The sequence below is a fragment of the Melanerpes formicivorus genome, unplaced genomic scaffold (assembly GCF_026170545.1).
Source record: "Melanerpes formicivorus ecotype bairdi unplaced genomic scaffold, bMelFor1.0.p_v2 SCAF_11, whole genome shotgun sequence".
Taxonomy (NCBI): domain Eukaryota; kingdom Metazoa; phylum Chordata; class Aves; order Piciformes; family Picidae; genus Melanerpes; species Melanerpes formicivorus.
In genome coordinates this window covers 20,026,471-20,044,607 of record NW_027142363.1, presented here as the reverse complement: position 1 = coordinate 20,044,607, position 18,137 = coordinate 20,026,471, and the positions used below count along the sequence as shown (strand labels likewise).

Genomic DNA, 18,137 nt, shown 5'->3' with positions numbered 1-18,137 from the left:
CGTGTGCTGTCCTCACAGATGTCACAGAATCACAGAATGTTAGGGGTTGGAAGGGACTTTGAAAGCTCATCCAGTCCAGCCCCCCTGCCAGAGCAGGAGCACCTAGAGCAGGTCACACAGGAACACATCCAGGTGGGTTGGAATATCTCCAGAGCAAGAAACTCCACAACCCCCCTGGGCAGCCTGCTCCAGGGCTCTGTCACCCTCAAAGGGAAATTTTTTTCCCCTCATATTTCCATGGAACTTCCTATGCCTCAGCTTCCACCACTGCCCCTTGTGCTGTCATTGGGCATCACCCAGCAGAGCCTGGCTCCATCCTCTTGGCACTCAGCCTTTACAGATTTATCAACATGAATGAGGTCACCCCTCAGGCTCCTCTGCTCCAAGCTACAGAGCCCTCAGCTCCCTCAGGCTCTCCTCCTAAGGAAGATGTTCCATGAGGCTCTGTGCTGGACTCTTTCAAGCAGTTCCCTAAGGTCTTTCTTGAACTGAGGGGCCCAGATCTGGACACAACCAGATGTGGCCTCAGCAGGGCAGAGTAGTGGGGGTGGAGTACCTCTCTTGACCTACTAACCACAGCTCTTCTTTTCCACCCCAGGATGCCACTGGCCTTCTTGGCCACAAGAGCACATTACTGATAAGCTTGACCTTGTTCCCATGTCAGCAAACTGTAAAGCTGTTGTGCAAGTCAGTGGGAATGGATTTAAAGCAGTTGCTATTCATAGTACTACAGCCTGGAGTATTATTTTTATTGCCCTTCTTGAATTTAGTTTGTCATGCATTGTTTGGCCCAGACTCACCCTATTAACTTCAGAAGCTTAAAGGAGATGCCTGAATTAGGAGCAAAGTGCCATAGACTTCCAGTTGTGTCAAGAGAGGGAAACAGCCATCTCTACCTACAACAGATCCAATCAAGCTTCTGAACCAAACTCTGCTTATAGTGGGAGAGGGAGAGAGATTTTTAGTTTGTGGCAGTAGTTGGTCTGTTACTCTGCTGAGAAGCAGAAAGCAAATTGTGAACAAAATGGTATAGATGTTTGCTAGAAAAATCATAGAATTGTCAGGGTTGGAAGGGACCTCAAGGATCATTCAGTTCCAACCCCCCTGCCATGGGCAGGGACACCTCACACTACAGAGGTTGCTCACAGCCACATCCAGCCTGGCTGCAAAAACCTCCAGGCATGAGGCTTCCACCACCTCCCTGGGCAACCTGTGCCAGTCTCTCACCACCCTCATGGGGAACAACTTTTTGCTCCACTCCCCATAGTCCTGTCAACATCAGCCTTGCCTCTAAAGCCAGACAGAAATATGTCTGCAAAGGAATTAATTCAAAAACCTTCCTTAGCTTGCACCAGCTGTTCAAATATCTGAATTGTAGGACACTATATGAAGAAAACACTTAGAAAATGTTCCTGTACTTAGTTTTGCACCAAATGGTTAGTGATAGGTTATTATAGTTCTAAGGGTATTCCTAGTAATATAAATAAAGAGGGAAGGGAAAGAAGGGAGGGAAGGGAGGGATGGGAGGGAAGGGAGGGAAGGGAAGGAAGGAAAGGAAGGGAAGGAAGGGAAGGAAGGGAAAATAAACACAAAGAAATAAACAAATAAACAAATGGATAAACACATAAATAGGTAAACAAATAGATAACTAATTAGACAAACAAATAGATAAAGAAATAAACTAGTATAAGAACCACTAAGAAATAATAACTGCAACAGATTTCCCATCAGGTTAGCAGGTTCTCTTGCTAGTTTCTTGGTGCATTTCTGCAGCATATTTGCACATCTGTGAAGAGCACTGCTGTATGAAAATGTAATGGGTGCAGATGGAATTGCAGACCTGCCACTGCTCAAGTGTGTGGGCAGCCTTTTCATCAGAATCAGCAAGAAACCTCTGAAGCCCATGGTTCTTTTTCAATCAGAACAGCACCACTTTTATTCAAGCAGAGGGAGCAGGATGAGTTCAGCTGCACTTGCATGACAGTTTGTTCAGAGCTGTTCAGTGACTCACTGACATCCCATTGCTCCAGCAAACAAGGAGACAAGTCCTGCACACTGCCCTCAACTCTTCTTTGTTTATGTCTCTTGCATCTGCTGCTCTGGGGGCAGGACTATGCCTTTGGACAAGCTCTCTTTGCATGTATGACAAGTTAGAAATGTGGGAATAGAGTGCAAAGTGTGCACTTGCAGCCCAGAGAGCCAACCAGAGCCTGGGCTGCAGCAAGAGAAGAGTGGCCAGCAGGGCAAGGAAGGTAATTCTCCCCCTCTACTCCACCCTGGTGAGGCTCCACCTGGAGTACTGTGTCCATTTCCGGAGCCTCTATTACAGGAAGGATCTGGAGGTGCTGGAAGGTATCCAGAGAAGGGCCACCAGGAAGAGCGGAGGGCTGAAGCTGCTCTCCTATGAGGACAGACTGAGGGAGTTGGGGCTGTTCAGTCTGGAGAAGAGGAGGCTCTGAGGAGACCTAATTGTGGCCTTCCAGTATCTGAAGGGGGCTACAAGAAAGCTGGGGAGGGACTTTTGAGGGTGTCAGGGAGTGATAGGACTGGGGGGAATGGAACAAAACTAGAAATGGGTAGATTCAGATGGGATGTTAGGAAGTTGTTCCCCATGAGGGTGGTGAGAGACTGGCACAGGTTGCCCAGGGAGGTGGTGGAAGCCTCATTTTGCAGCCAGGCTGGATGTGGCTGTGAGCAACCTGCTGTAGTGTGAGGTGTCCCTGCCCATGGCAGGGGGGTTGGAACTGGATGATCCTTGAGGTCCCTTCCACCCCTACCAATTCTGTGATTCTGTGAAAAGGAGCTTTAACTACCTCCTCCTGCCCTGACCTTTACTTCCTGTATTTTATTGTCATTCCTTCTGATAGTGATCAGGACCAGCAATGCCATCCTTGATCATATCACTTCATAACTGGCATTCTATCAAGAGGTAGGTGTCCAGATGGCAAAGATGGAGGGAAGTGAGGAAACAAAAATAACTTCAGCAGAGAAACAGGACCTCAGCTTCTAGCAAAACAAACATGGTACACATCCCCTCACAGAAAAAAAGCATGGGTAGCTAGAGCTGACCATTGGAATGTGCTGCCCAGGGAGATGGTGGAGTCATTATCCCTGAAGGTGTTCAAAAAAGGACTGTATGTGGCACTTGGAGCCATGGTTTAGTTGTCAGGAGGTGTTAGGTATTAGGTAATAGGTTGGACATGATGATCTCTGAGGTCTTTTCCAACCTGGTTGCTTCTATGAACTGCAAGTACAGTCCATGACATTCTGTACCACACAGAACCAGCCAGGTTGGAAGAGACCTCCAAGATCACCAAGTCCAACCAATCACCCAACCCTATCTAATCAACCAGACTGTGGCACTAAGTGCCTCATCCAGGCTCTTCTTAAACACCTCCAGGGATGGTGACTCCACCACCTCCCTGGGCAGCACATTCCAATGGCCAATCTCTCTTTCTGGGAAGAACTTCTTTGTAAGATCAAGCCTAAACTTCCCCTGGCACAGCTTGAGACTGTGTCCCCTTGTTCTGGTGCTGCTTGCCTGGAAGAAGAGCTACAACCACTCAAGTCAAATCTTTACTGTCACAGGACTTTACCATTCCACAGTTAAATTTGTTACCTTCTCAAGAGCTTTTCTTTTTGTTTCAGAGTCCATCCAGTCGTTTTCCTTTTCCAACATGTCAATGAAGGCCCAGCGAATCCCTTCAGTTATCTCTTCCATCTGCAAAGACATTTAGCAACCCCCCCTCAGTAAAATGTGTCATGGCAGCATCCTTAGAGAAAAGGTGTGATGCATACAGGGGCAATGGATTTTGGTTAGACCATGAATGGTTCCAACTCAAACAGCATTTGCTCTTCTTTCTTGAATATTAATTTCTTCTTCCTCCAGTCCTCAGAACAACTCTTGTGGAAGAAGTCTCTTTCCATTTTCCATGCCCTTCCAGTATCTGAAGTGGGCTACAAGAAAGCTGGGGAGGGACTTCTGAGGGTGTCAGGGAGTGATAGGACTTGGGGGAAGGGGAAAAAAATTAGAAATGGGTAGATTCAGATTGGATGTTAGGAAGAAATTCTTCCCCATGAGGGTGGTGAGACACTGGCACAGGTTGCCCAGGGAGGTGGTAGAAGCCTCATCCCTGGTGGTTTTTGCAGCCAGGTTGGATGTGGCTGTGAGCAACCTGCTGTAGTGTGAGGTGTCCCTGCCCATGGCAGGGGGGTTGGAACTGGCTGATCCTTGAGGTCCCTTCCAACCCTGTCAAGTCTGTGATTCTATGATTTTCTTTTCCACACCACCTTTTTGTTGCTAATCCATTCCCAGGTCTGTCTTGAAATCACCAAGAATAGTGGGAGAGCTGCAGTGATTTGGGGAGGTTTCTGCCATTTTGGTTCTAGATCCCTAGCACAGGCAGAAGGAGCCTGCTGCAAGGCATTTACACAGATAAAGCCTATGCTGCAGAAAGAGCATCTGTAGCCCTGTTTGGTCTGTGTCAGGCTGAGACACACCTTAGTAATACTGTCAAGGGACTGAATCTGGGCTGACAGAACCGTGAGCCAGACACAAAGCAGGATCCAAATATTTATCCTGTATTTAGTTGTATTTGTGAAGTACTCCTCCTCTCTATTTACTGCTGGGATAGAGGCCGTGGCTCAAAACACTGAGCAGCCTTAACTACTTCTGTGCTCTTGAACCACTAGTGACAGCTTCCATCCATGCAAAGCTAGGAAAACTCACTGCCACTTCAGCTTGGCTGTTCCTTCAGACATATAGACCTGCACAAAGCCATCAGCATACCCCAAAGAAGTAAAATAACAATAGTATAAGAGAAAGCCAAGGCAAGGGAGAAGAGAAGAGGGGAAGGCAAGGCAAGGGAGAAGAGAAGAGGGGAAGGCAAGGCAAGGGAGAAGAGAAGAGGGGAAGGCAAGGCAAGGGAGAAGAGAAGAGGGGAAGGCAAGGCAAGGGAGAAGAGAAGAGGGGAAGGCAAGGCAAGGGAGAAGAGAAGAGGGGAAGGCAAGGCAAGGGAGAAGAGAAGAGGGGAAGGCAAGGCAAGGGAGAAGAGAAGAGGGGAAGGCAAGGCAAGGGAGAAGAGAAGAGGGGAAGGCAAGGCAAGGGAGAAGAGAAGAGGGGAAGGCAAGGCAAGGGAGAAGAGAAGAGGGGAAGGCAAGGCAAGGGAGAAGAGAAGAGGGGAAGGCAAGGCAAGGGAGAAGAGAAGAGGGGAAGGCAAGGCAAGGGAGAAGAGAAGAGGGGAAGGCAAGGCAAGGGAGAAGAGAAGAGGGGAAGGCAAGGCAAGGGAGAAGAGAAGAGGGGAAGGCAAGGCAAGGGAGAAGAGAAGAGGGGAAGGCAAGGCAAGGGAGAAGAGAAGAGGGGAAGGCAAGGCAAGGGAGAAGAGAAGTGGGGAAGGCAAGGGAGAAGAAATACTTTAGTGAGTATGCACAAGAAGGAAATCCTGAAATGACAGAAAGCCATCAGTCCAAAGAGCAGAAATGCCTTCATGCCTACATATCCACCTGGCAGCACAGGCCAGAAAGGTATTTATAGCAATAGCTGAACCCCATGACAGGTAGCCACTGAGAATGCTGAATCTATAGATACTGTGAGAGTGAAGCAATTTGAAGGACCCAGCCTGTAGCACAGACCAAATCCTAGCTGAGATAGCACAAGACATGACAGCTAATCATTACCTGTAGGCTTATTGGATCTCTATGTTATCACTTAGGTTACACTACAAAAAATTAATGACCAAGCAGCAGAGATTTATACAAATTTATTCTAGAGACTTAGTGGCCTCTGAAATGTCATTGAAAGTGGGGGCTGGAACCCCTTAATGTTAGCTCAATTGTAATTTATTTGTCAGATGGGTAATTTTCACCTGAATCTGTTCCTGAGTTTGTGCTGCAGAGTTCCTTTGTTTATTTTTTCCCCTACCCATTCCACACACACCCCATCCCCCCAAAAAAAAGACCAAAAAAAAAGGTTTTCTTATTTTTAGAAACAAAATGGGACAACTGGAAGAGGCCTGGCATTAAATATGACTAAACAGTCAACACTCCCAGTAAACTGCATCCCAGGGAATAGGCTAACTTCAAGGTATTGATGACAGAACACTGACTCAATTAACTTGGTGCACTAATGAGGTGAACTCCCTGTATTTGGAGGTTACAAGTTCAACCTCAAGCTCTGCAGATGGGCCCTGGTGTATACTTAGGCTGTATGCACCAGCTGTAGCTGCAGGGGGCAGGGGGGAGAAACCTATTCCTGCTATCAAAGTTATTACTGAAACTGCTCAGGCATAGCTGTAAGAAACACTGCAGGCACTCTGGGTTAGGAACAGAGCTATATTTAGACACCAAAAATGGTTTTTTCCCTTGATAAATGGAGAGAAGTATCTAAAGTGTGAGACATTAATGACAAAACAGGAGGCAAAAAAAAAAGGAGTCCATCTTATCCATAAATCAGGACTTGCTTATCATAGAAAGATGTTGTGCCACAAGCCAGGGGACAACAAAGCCAAAGGCAGCCAAAGAAATCAAACCAAATTGAAAGCAAAACACATACAAAGCACACCAAACCCAAACCAACCACCACCAAACCAAACCAAACAGCACCAAACCCAAACCACATAAAACCAAAGCAAAAACCAAACCAAGCAACACCAAACTAAACCCAAACCAAGCACTAACCACCACCAAACAGCACCAAACCCAAACCACATCAAACCAAACTAAACCCAAACCAAGCAACACCAAACCAAACCAAACACCATACAAAATCCACACCAAACCACACCCAAATCAAACAGCACCAAATCAAACCAAAGCCAACTGTACAAATGAGTGCTTCTCTCCAGTGCTTTGTTACTCCTTAAGAAGGAGAAAGAGAACTGAGAACTAATGAAATGAAGATGGTTAATACCACCAGTTTGGAAAAGCAGACACCTAAATGGCTTGCAACAAAAGTCACCTGTGTCTAATTTTATCTGCAAGGGCAGCTGCCTCTGAGTTTTGTGACATGCACTGTGTCTTTTGCATGCAATTCTTAACTAAGGATGCTACTGTGAACTGAGACTTCAGACTGTGAGGGGGAGTTCCAAGTATCTAGAGAGATCTCAAGGGACTCACCATCTCCTTCTTATCTTCTTGAAAGTGGGTGTTCACAAACATCTTGCCCACGACATAGGGCAGAGCGTTTTCAACGAGGTCCACGCATTTATCCCACTGAGGCACCAAAGTTGTGGTTCCATGGATCACCTGTTGGCAGAAGCATGTAGCAGCTCAGCACACCATCCTATTTAAGCTGAGGCTCTTCAGCTTGCAGTGGAGGAGCCTGAGGGGTGACCTGATTCATGTTGATAAGGACGTGCAGGGTGAGTGCCCAGAGGATGGAGCCAGGCTCTGCTGGGTGATGCCCAACGCCAGCACAAGGGGCAGTGGTGGAAGCTGAGGCATAGGAAGTGCCATGGAAACAGGAGAAAAAATTATTTCACTGTGAGGGTGACAGAACCCTGGAACAGGCTACCCAAGGGGGTTGTGGAGTCTCCTTCTCTGGAGGTATTCCAAACCCACCTGGATGTGTTCCTGTGTGACCTGCTCTAGGTGCTCCTGCTCTGGCAGGGGGGTTGGATTGGACAATCTTTGGAGGTCCCTTGCAACCCCTAACATTCTGTGATTCTGTGATTTCTGTGTCAGATTTTGCTCCATGTGAGAGGCTTAACTTCTCTGAGCCTCTGTGAATTTATTTGTGAAAATGAGCTGAAAATCACCCCCCCAAGATATACACTGGAGACACCTGAGAAGTAAAAAGTGTCATTCTTTAAAAACCAGATTAAGATGATAGTTAGCCAAAAAGGTAAAGTGATCATCCCCAAAACAGGCAAACAAAACAAAGTCAGATCTGATTTTGTTTTGTTCTGTGTGATCTGGTACAGGTGCTCCTGCTCTGGCAGGGGGTTGGACTGGATGATCTTTGGAGGTCCCTTCCAGCCCCTAACATTCTGTGATTCTGTGAAGAACAGGTTGCCCAGGGAGGTGGTGGAAGCCTCATCCCTGGATGATTATGAGGCCAGGCTGGATGTGGCCGTAAGCAACCTGATCTGGTATGAGGTGTCCCTGCCCATGGCAGGGGGGTTGGAACTAGATGACCCTTGAGGTCCCTTCCAACCCTAACCATTGTATGATTCCACTTAAAGGGATGGTGGTGAAATAGACACTTTCAGCATCCTTGACTCAACAAACAAGGCAAAACCAGAGTTCAGACATATTGCTGACTTGGCTTCTGTTTCTGAAGGGCAGAATGTTGTTACTGTGGACACTTACCTCTTAACATTACATTTCCTCATCAATGTAGAAGAAGTACATTATAATATTTTTAATAACAAGAGAATAAATCTGATGAAGAGCAACTGAAGGAGCTGGGGATGGATAGTCTGGAAAAGAGGAGGCTGAGGAGAGACCTCCTTGCTGTCTACAACTACTTGAAAGGACCTTGTAGAGAGGCTGGTGCTGGTCTCTTCTCACAGGCAAGAGAGAATGGCCTCAAGTTGTGACTGGGTAGGTTTAGACTGGACAGTAGGAGGATATTTTCCCCAGCAGGAGTGGTCAGGTATTGGCACAGGCTGCCCAGGGAGGTGGTGGAGTCCCCAAGCCTGGATGTGTTTAAAGGTGGTTTGGATGTGGTGCTTGGGGCTCTGGTTTAGGGGTGACCCTTGTAGAGTAGGGCTAATGGTTGGACTTGGTGATCCTGAGGCTCTTCTCCAACCTGAATGTTTCTGTGATGCTGTGAAAATCTGAGATGGGTTCATGGTTTAAGAATGTGCTGATTTAAGAAACTTTTGTTGATTACAGGTTTCAAGAGTTCCCCTTCTACTTGAAAAACTTCTTTAAGCATTTACACAGAGAACAAGGAAAATTCCAGCCCTGCAGGCAACACCTGTTGTCTGTGTAAGAAAGCAGAGAACATACAATGCCAGACCAGGTCAGGCAGGATATGGATTTTGTCCTCTCACAGATTGTGCAAGCCACTGAAGCACTGATGTAGCAGTTTCTGAGCCTCTTCTTTCCCCCAGTCTTTTCCTTTGAGACCAGTATTAAATTTCCAGCATAAAATACTGAAGGGTTTGGATTTGTCATTTTCCAACAGGAAAAGCTTCCACTGGAAAATTCCACAGCAGCTCAACCCTCAGCTGTTGAAGATCAGAGATTTTGGTGGGTCAGAGATTGATTTTTTTTTCTCCATTGTATGTGCCTGTAATTAAGCTTAATCAATGACTCATACTTAAACACATCAGTGAGCTGCATTTTCAAATGCTTTCTATTAATATTGGAGGTGCACTGATAGATTTTTTTTCAATGACAGAGAGAACACTGCTTCTGTGAGAAAAAACACATTAGCCAAACCAATACATAGCAAGGTGATAGCCTCCTGCACAAAGCCAGGTTGGAAAATAGGCTCCTTTCCCAAATTCTTTGTCCCCTTATATAACAGAGCAGTCAAAAACAGAGGGGGGTAAAATGAAAGGTGGGAGTTGGAGGGAGGGGGGAAGAGAATCATAGAATCAACCAGGTTGGAAAAGACCTCAGAAGTCATCCAGTCCAACCTATCACCCAGCCCTATCCAATCAACTACACCATGGCACTAAATGCCTCATCCAGTCTTTTCTTGAAGATCTCTAGTGATGGTGACTCCACCACCTCCCTGGGCAGCACATTCCAATGGCAAATCACTCTCTCTGTGAAGAATGTCTTCCTAACATCCAGCCTGAACCTTCCCTGGCACAGCTTGAGACTGTGTCCTCTTGTTCTGGTGCTGGTTGCCTGGGAGAAGAGATCAACCCCCACCTGGCTACAACCTCCCTTCAGGGAGTTGTAGGCAGCAATAAGGTCTCCCCTGAGCCTCCTCTTCTCCAGGCTAAGCAACCCCAGCTCCCTCAGCCTCTCCTCACTGTGCTCAAGGGCTCTCCCCAGCTTTGCTCCCCTTCTGTGGACATGTTCAAGTGTCTCAACATCTTTCTTGAATTGAGGAGCCCAGAACTGGACACAGGACTCAAGGTGTGGCCTAACCAGTGCTGAGTACAGGGCACAATGACTTCCCTGCTCCTGCTGGCCACACTATTTCTAATACAGGCCAGGATGCCATTGGCCTTCTTGGCCACCTGGGCACACTGCAGGCTCATGTTCAGCCTACCATCGACCAGTACCCCCAGGTCCCTCTCTACCTGGCTGCTCTCCAGCCACTCTGACCCCAGCCTGTAGCACTGCATGGGGTTGTTGTGGCCAATGTGCAGCACCTGGCACTTGGACTTGTTGAATGCCATCATGTTGGACTCTGCCCATCTGTCCAGCCTGTCTAGGTTGCTCTGCAGGGCCCTCCTACCCTCCAACAGATTGACACCTGCTCGTAACTTGGTGTCATCTGCAAACTGACTGATGATGGACTCAAAGAAAGAACATTTCTCAAAGCAATACATAATAGGGTGATAGCCTCCTGCACAAAGCCAGATTGGAAAATAAACTCCTTTCCCAAATTCTTTGTCCCCCCTTATATAACAGGGCAGACAAAAACAGATCTGGGGGGTGGAAAACAAAATGGTAGGGGGGGGAAGAGAGAAGAAAATTTCTCTTCAGGGTGCAAGCAAAACCACAATGGAGGTGGTTTCTTTCCTGCTGCTGAGGAAGAAAGGGAGTCATGGCATTAATTATTAGAGCTTGAAATTCCTCCTGAAAGCTCTGACTATGCACATCAGCTAGAGAAGGAGTCAGGAGACAGAGCTGGCTTTTAGTTTGTGACATATTATTATTACAACATAATCATTATTATTATTTCAAGGGAGGCTTGGCTGTGAGGAGGACAGAAAGGCAGCACCAGGCTAGGAGGCCAATAAAAAACAGAGCTGAGAGGAATGGATTGCATCTCACAGCTGCTGTTATTGGTATTTATGTTTCAAACAGCCAAGGAGAACTCCCTGGAAATGGTCCTCCCAGTATTAATGCACAGGTTTTCCAGGGAGTAACAGTGACTATAAATAGCAGGCTTCAAGCCCTCCCAGTCAATGCAGAGCTCCACGACACAATTAACTGATCTGTTCCCCAGGTGCCACTGCACATTTTCTCAGACTCCAAAGGGCCACTGCAGAGGAGCTGCTGATAGTTTGCTGATGTGGTAATCAAAGCACTTTCTCCAGAGTCAGCAGGTTTGGGCTATTTCTCAACTTAATGCTTTGTGAAGCTTCATCCTTGTCTTTCCCCCACCCTCTCACTGCAAAGAGTTTAAGTGCCCTGATGCCGAGGTGTCCACCTTGGCACCCACAGAAAATGAAAACCTGGAAATTACTGTGGTTATTATGATGATGGTAAGGCTGATTAAATGAATGAATGAATAAATAAAAGATAGCTTCTGCTTGAAGGGTCACTGATTCATCTCAGGGTCATGTCTCTTTAGCAGTTGTTCATAGTGTTCAAACATCATCCAGTTCCAACCCTCCTGCCATGGCCAGGGATGCCTCACACTACAGCAGGTTGCTCACAGCCACATCCAGCCTGGCCTTAAGAACCTCCAAGGATGAGGCTTCCACCACCTCCCTGGGCAACCTGTTCCACTGTCTCCCCACCCTCATGGGGAAGAACTTCTTCATGACATCCAGTCTGAATCTTCTCACTTCTAGTGGTTTGGTTTTGGTTTCACTTACCTGGCAAGAGGTCCCAAAGGACAGGGGGTGGAAGCTGAGGCATAGGAAGATTCATGGAAGCATGAGGAAAAATTATTTCAGTGTGAGGGTGACAGAACACTGGAACAGACTACCCAGAGGGGTTGTGGATTCTCCCTCTCTGGAGATATTCAAGACCCACCTAGATGTGTTCCAGTGTGACCTATTCTAGGTGCTCCTGCTCTGGCAGGGGGGTTGGACTGGGTGATCTTTGGAAGTCCCTTCCAGCCCCTAACATTCTGTGAAATTCAGTGCACTTAGAGTTGGAAGATAGGTCAATGCCTTCATGACACAGGTGGGCACCTTAGGTACTCTTAGTGGCCCAAGTGCAATTTGTTGTAGGGGTTACAATTACTTTTCAGAAACTCTTTAGAGGGAAGAAACTCCAGGATTTAAGGGTTAGACATTCTTAATGAGGACTGGATTAATCATAATTCTAGCTCAGGGACCTGAGGGAATGACATTCTGCACACAAGTGTTGTGTATTTGGTTTGATGGCCAGACTCAAACCAAGGATTGAGTTGGTTTTTGCTTTGCTTTTCAGATGAAACTCTTCACAGGGAATCCTTAAAAGGTTCTGCTGCTGGCAGCAGAGACTCTCCTGCAAATTTCCTGGAGATAACTTGGGTTTTGCTTCTTCACAGAGGTAGCACAGAGTAAATCTAACGTGAGAAGGAAACAAAGCTGACTTCAAACTGGTAGCTGGAGATGGAGCAATGCCTCTTTTGATCATTACAGAATCACAGAATCAACCAGGTTGGAAGAGACCTCCAAGATCATCAAGTCCAACCAATCACCCAACCCTAACTAATCAACCAGACCATGGCACCAAGTGCCTCATCCAGTCTCTTCTTAAACACCTCCAGGGATGGTGACCCCACCACCTCCCTGGGCAGCCCATTCCAACGGCCAATCTCTCTGTGGTCTTTAGTCTTCCAGGCTCTGACTGGACAAATCTGCTCAACAAAACCTTTGCCTTGGATTCCATTTCTCATATGCTTTCTGTTGACCTCTCAAAGTCTGTTTCCCTGAACTGTTCCCTGTGCTTATCTTTAGCTGTTAACTATCAGCTGCTGCTGTTTATTGCACTTAACTAGCTCTCAATCTCCAGGCCTCAGGGGCAGATAATGGGAATGAGCTGGTGCCTCACTGCTCTCTCTAGGCTGCTCTTCAGTTTTCCCAACCACTTACATGAAACCCTTGATGGCATTGTTAGCACTCACTGAATTAATTTGAATTAGGTTTCTCCCTAAGCTTCTGGAGAAAGCACCCAGAGAAATGAGAGCAGGTAGTTACAATATAAAACAGCCAGAGTTAAAAGTTACCATTCAGGAATTTTTCTGGCCAGAATGTAACTCAATCTTATGCTACAGACTGGCTGCTGGTCACCATCCATCTATTTTACCTGCCAGTGAGGAATGTCCCTGGAGGGGACACACTTACAAGCTTGTTTCTGTGCTTCTGACAGGCAGCTTCTCACATATTTTGTTTTGCATGAAGGAAATGTCATCTTTAAAGTTGATCTGAATACAAACTCAGAAGGATCAGGGATTGCCTTTCCTGTGCAGCTTCCATTAAGCTATTGGAGTTTATTTTTAAGTATGTGATCAGCTAAGACCTATTCCACCTTATCTACTCAGTGACACTGATACTTGAGGATGTCAAGGTCCCTTCCAACCCAGACCATTCTGTGATTCTATACTGAAGGAAAGGCATTCTGGGTGCTTCAGCTGGTCACCAGGAAGGACAGAGCACCCACACCTCCTACTGGCAGCATCATGCCAGCCTTCTGCTGTCATGATGTCACCAAACAGCTAATTTCACAACAACAAACAAAAAGTTCACCCTCTAAACTGAAGTGTCTTGGAAATGAGACAAAGCACTTTTCAGGTAGGAGGGCTCTGCAGAAGGACCTTGACAGGCTAGATAGCTGGGCAGAGTCCAAGGGCATGAGATTTAACAAGGCTAAGTGCCTTTTAAGTGGGTTCTACACATTGGCCACAACAACCCCATGCAGTGCTACAGGCTAGGGACAGAGTGGCTGGAGAGCAGCCAGGCAGAAAGGGACCTGGGGGTACTGGTTGACAGTAGGCTGAACGTGAGCCTGGAGGTAGATGACCTCAAGGATAACCTAGTTCCAATCCCCTGCCATGGCCAGGGACACCTCACACTACAGCAGGTTGTTCAGAGCCTGGCCTTCAAAACCTCCAGGGATGAGGCTTCCACCACCTCCCTAGGCAACCTGTGCCAGTGTCTCACCACCCTCATGGGGAACAACTTCTTCCTCTCCTCTAGCTTGGATCTATTCCCCCTAGTCCTATCACTACCTGACATACAAGAATATGTCTGAATTGTTTTGAAGGGAGTTTTCAACAGGAAGAAAAGAGGTTCTTTAAGAAATGTATCCAAATTTGCCTTTGGATAGGCTCTAAAATCTATGACTTACCCGAGAGAATTCAAGCCAGTGGTACTGGAAACGTCTGCTGAGGTTGAACAACCTTGAATAAACCATCCTCCACACCAGATAGTTGGCAAGAGTCCTGTTGGATCAGATAGGACTTATTATCAGGCATCTAAATGCATGTGATAGACCACAGAGCACTCCCAGAAACCTCTCTACAAACATTTCAACTGAACCAGTGGAAATTTCACCCTGAAAATTAACCATTGGTGACCAAATTGAGCAGTCCCCTGCTACAGAGGAGGTTCTGTGTGATGGCAGCCAGTTAATGTGTAATTGCACCCTGATAACCATCTTCTAGGATACCATTTGTAATGAGAGCATCGCCTAGGATGTAATTTTTTGGACAATGCTTTTTCTTTTCAAGAGGCAGTTTTCATTTTCCATGGAAGTGGCAGGGACTGTGTCCTAATAACAGCTGCATAAAAGTTCTATCCAAAGATAAGGAAAGAACTGATTTTCCTGTTGTAAATCAAAGTGAATGTTATCTCTCCTCATTAGAAGGGCCCATGAATTGTAACTATGAAACAGAACAGATAGAATCGTAGAATTGTCAGGCCTGCATCCTCAAGATCACCCAGTTCCAACCCTCTGCCATGGGCAGGGACACTTCACACTATCACACTACAGCAGGTTGCTCACAGCCACATCCAACCTGGCTGCAAAAACCTCCAGGAAGGCTGAACCTACCCATTTCTAGTTTTGTTCCATTCTCCCCAGTCCTGTCCCTCCCTGACACCCTCAAAAGTCCCTCCCCAGCTTTCTTGTAGCCCACTTCAGATACTAGAAGGCCACAATTAGGTCTCCTCAGAGCCTTCTCTTCTCTAGACTGAACAACCCCAACTCTCAGTCTGTCTTCATAGGAGAGGTGCTCCAGCCCTCTGGTCATCCTTGTGGCCCTTCTCTGGATACATTCCAGCACCTCCAGATCCTTCTTGTAATAGAGGCTCCAGAACTGGACACAGTACTCCAGGTGGGGTCCCAACAGAGTGGTGCAGAGAGTGAGATTCACCTCCCTCTCCTTGCTGGCCACAGTTCTCTTGATGCAGCCCAGGGTACAGTTGGCTCCCTCAGCCTCTCCTCATAAAGATGTTCCACTTCCATAAGTATTTTTGTGGCTCTGTGATGTACTCTTTCAAAGAGTTCCCTGAGGTCCTTCCTGAACTGAGACACCCAGAGCTGGACAAGATATTTGAGATGCAGCCTCACCAGGGCATAACAGAGGGGGAGGAGAACCTCTCTTGACCTACTTACCAGAGCCCTTCTAATCTACCTCAGGTGGATTAGATTCTTGGCCACAAGATCTTTTTGCTGGCTTATGGTCATCCTTCCATCCAGCAGGACCCCCAGGTCCTTTTCCCTTTCACTGCTCTCCAACAGGTCAGTCCCAACCTGTGCTGATACACAAAATTCTCTTTGCTCCTCTATGAGAGCAGACATCTGTTGTCATAAGCTTTCAGAAGAGTACACAGCCCCGGTTCTAACTTCCAAATGACTTCTACAGAAAGAAATGTAGGCTTGCTTTTAAGCAATCTGCCCCCTTGGTGTGATGCACACTCCCAGAGGCAGTTAAAATTATACCAGTGCTTAGGAGTATCTGTTGAGGACCTCTCTGCCCTCTCTTGGAACAGAGGAGATTGCTCTTGTAAAATTCTGTGAGTTTGCATTGCTTTAATTGACAGACAAAGTGGTAATTAAAAAGAGGATAGATCTGATATGAGCTAGATGATGGAGAAATGAACAGGCATCTCAAGGGAAAGATCCCTCTCACACATTTTTGAGGTCTGATGGAAAAGTGTGTTCAGGGATTGGAAATTGTATTCAAGGATTGAAAACTCTATTCTGGGATTGAAAAGTGTACTCAAGAACTGAAAACTCTATTCTGGGATTAAGAAAACTGCATCCAGGGATTGAGAACTGCATCCAGGGACTGAGTCATGAATCAAATTACAAGCACCAAAAAACCTTCTGCTAATTCAAATCAAATTATTGTAATTTCCTCTCTAATTTTTTAGAGGCAGGCTAAGAGCAGAAAGGAGAGATCCTTTCCAACCTAACCCAATCAATGAATCCAGTGCTCCCCTACCTCTCCTATGCTACAGGAATCACAGAGCACTCCTCTATTAATTCACAGCACTGCCAAGGTTGGAAGAGACCTTGAGGATCATCGAGTCCAACCTGTCACCACAGACCCATGACTAGACCATGGCACCAAGTGCCACGTCCAATCTCCTCTTGAACCCATCTGGATGCATTCCTGTGTGACCTACTCTAGGTGCTCCCGCTCTGGCAGGGGGGTTGGACTGGATGATCTTTTGAGGTCCCTTCCAACCCCTAACACTCTGTGATTCTGTGTATGTTGATGCTTCATCTCCTGAAACCATGAAAAGTTAATTCACCTCCTAATCACTGAAACAAATCTCCAGTTTTGAAATGTTGGAAGCAGGGATTTGATTGGTCTAGACATGTACTGTAAGAAACCAAATTCATATTGTTTGCATGCATTTAACCTTTAAAGGATCACATGGAGAGTGGCAAATGAGATTAGCTGAAAGAAAATCTCCCTGTTAACTTTTCAGAGTTCACCCCACTGGGAAATGCTAAGACCTCACTGTTAGGAGGTTGCAGTAAGGCAATTTCCTAATCTGATCAGGCCAGATAACAAGGTTGCCTCAGGAGCAGATGATGACATTTTAAGTAATGAACATCATCATTCAACAGACAAATATGATCTCTGTTGCCATGTAGTAACTGTTACAGGTAAGACTGAGCAGAAAATGCCTAAACCATTACCAGCTATAAGATATTCAGTCTAAACCTGTGTATGTCCAGCAGATCCAGGGAGGTTCTCCTCCCCCTCTGCTCTGCCCTGCTGAGACCTCACCTGGAATATTGCATCCAGTTCAGGGCTCCCCAGTTCAAGAGGGACAGGGACCTGATGGAGAGAGTCCAACAGAGGGCTACAAGGATGCTGAAGGGACTGGAGCACTGCCTGGTGAGGAGAGGCTGAGAGACCTGGGGCTGTTTAGTCTGGAGAAGAGAAGACTGAGAGGGGATTTAATCAATGTCTATAAATGTCTGAGGGTCAAGAGGGAGGGGACAGGCTCTGCTCACTTGCACCCTGTGGTAGGACAAGGGGCAATGGATGGAAACTAGAGCACAGGAGGTTCCACCTCAACATGAGGAGGAACTTCTTCACTGTGAGGGTCACAGAGCACTGGAACAGGCTCTGCAGAGGGGTTGTGGAGTCTCCTTCTCTGGAGACTTTCAAGGCCTGTCTGGATGTGTTCCCCTGTGACCTATGCTGGATTCTGTGGTTGTAGTGGTTTGAGCCTTAACTGGGAGTTAAAAGCCCAGATGGGGGAAAGGCTGAGAATCTCTCCCCCGCTCCCCCCTCCTCCCTCCAAACAGAGAGGGAAAAATAAGGGTAAGGAGCAAATCCACTAAACAATAATCTGGAGTCAGCTTGGAAAAAGAGAGGTGAAGAATTTTCTTTAAACAATATATATATAACAATAACAGGAAAGGTTCACAAGGGCAAGGAACAAGGATGGATGGGAGTGGGACAGAAAAGAATAACACAAAACCAGTCTTTCTCTAAGGAGGCATGGAGGCAGCAGGGAGAAGGATCAGGTCCAGCCACGTGGCTGAGGAGCTGGAGGGCAGCTGCAGTAGCTCTCATCCAGCAGAGGCAGGAGCCAAAAGTAGAGCCAACAGCTATGATGTCCTGCCTTTTATACCCTAGCTGGGCAGGGAGGGGGGAGTGGAACAGACTCAGCTTCCCAGGGGAAACGCCCTGCAGGGAGGGTAAAGTACCTGCAAGCCCTCCACCCTGCTTTGGTTTTTTGTTTTCAGAAAAGGGCGTTAACCCACCACAGTGCTCCTGAAGGGGGATTGGACTGGAAGATCTCTGGAGGTCCCTTCCAACCCCTAACATCCCATGAGCCTGATAAACCTCAGCAGAGAGTGAATTCTTAGAGAAA

At 46.8% G+C, this 18,137-nt stretch overlaps 1 protein-coding gene across 1 annotated transcript in view; it reads right to left on the bottom strand.

Annotated features, from left to right (window-relative positions):
* Nucleotides 1-18,137, bottom strand: part of PHEX (phosphate regulating endopeptidase X-linked) — a 117,099-nt gene that overhangs the window by 54,732 nt on the left and 44,230 nt on the right. Inside the window, exons 11-13 of the mRNA XM_068144785.1 lie at nucleotides 14,140-14,233; nucleotides 7,114-7,242; nucleotides 3,620-3,721 (exon numbers count right to left, since the gene is read on the bottom strand). Of these exons, the coding sequence (XP_068000886.1) occupies nucleotides 3,620-3,721; nucleotides 7,114-7,242; nucleotides 14,140-14,233 (325 nt within the window). The remainder of the gene's footprint in view (nucleotides 1-3,619; nucleotides 3,722-7,113; nucleotides 7,243-14,139; nucleotides 14,234-18,137) is intronic.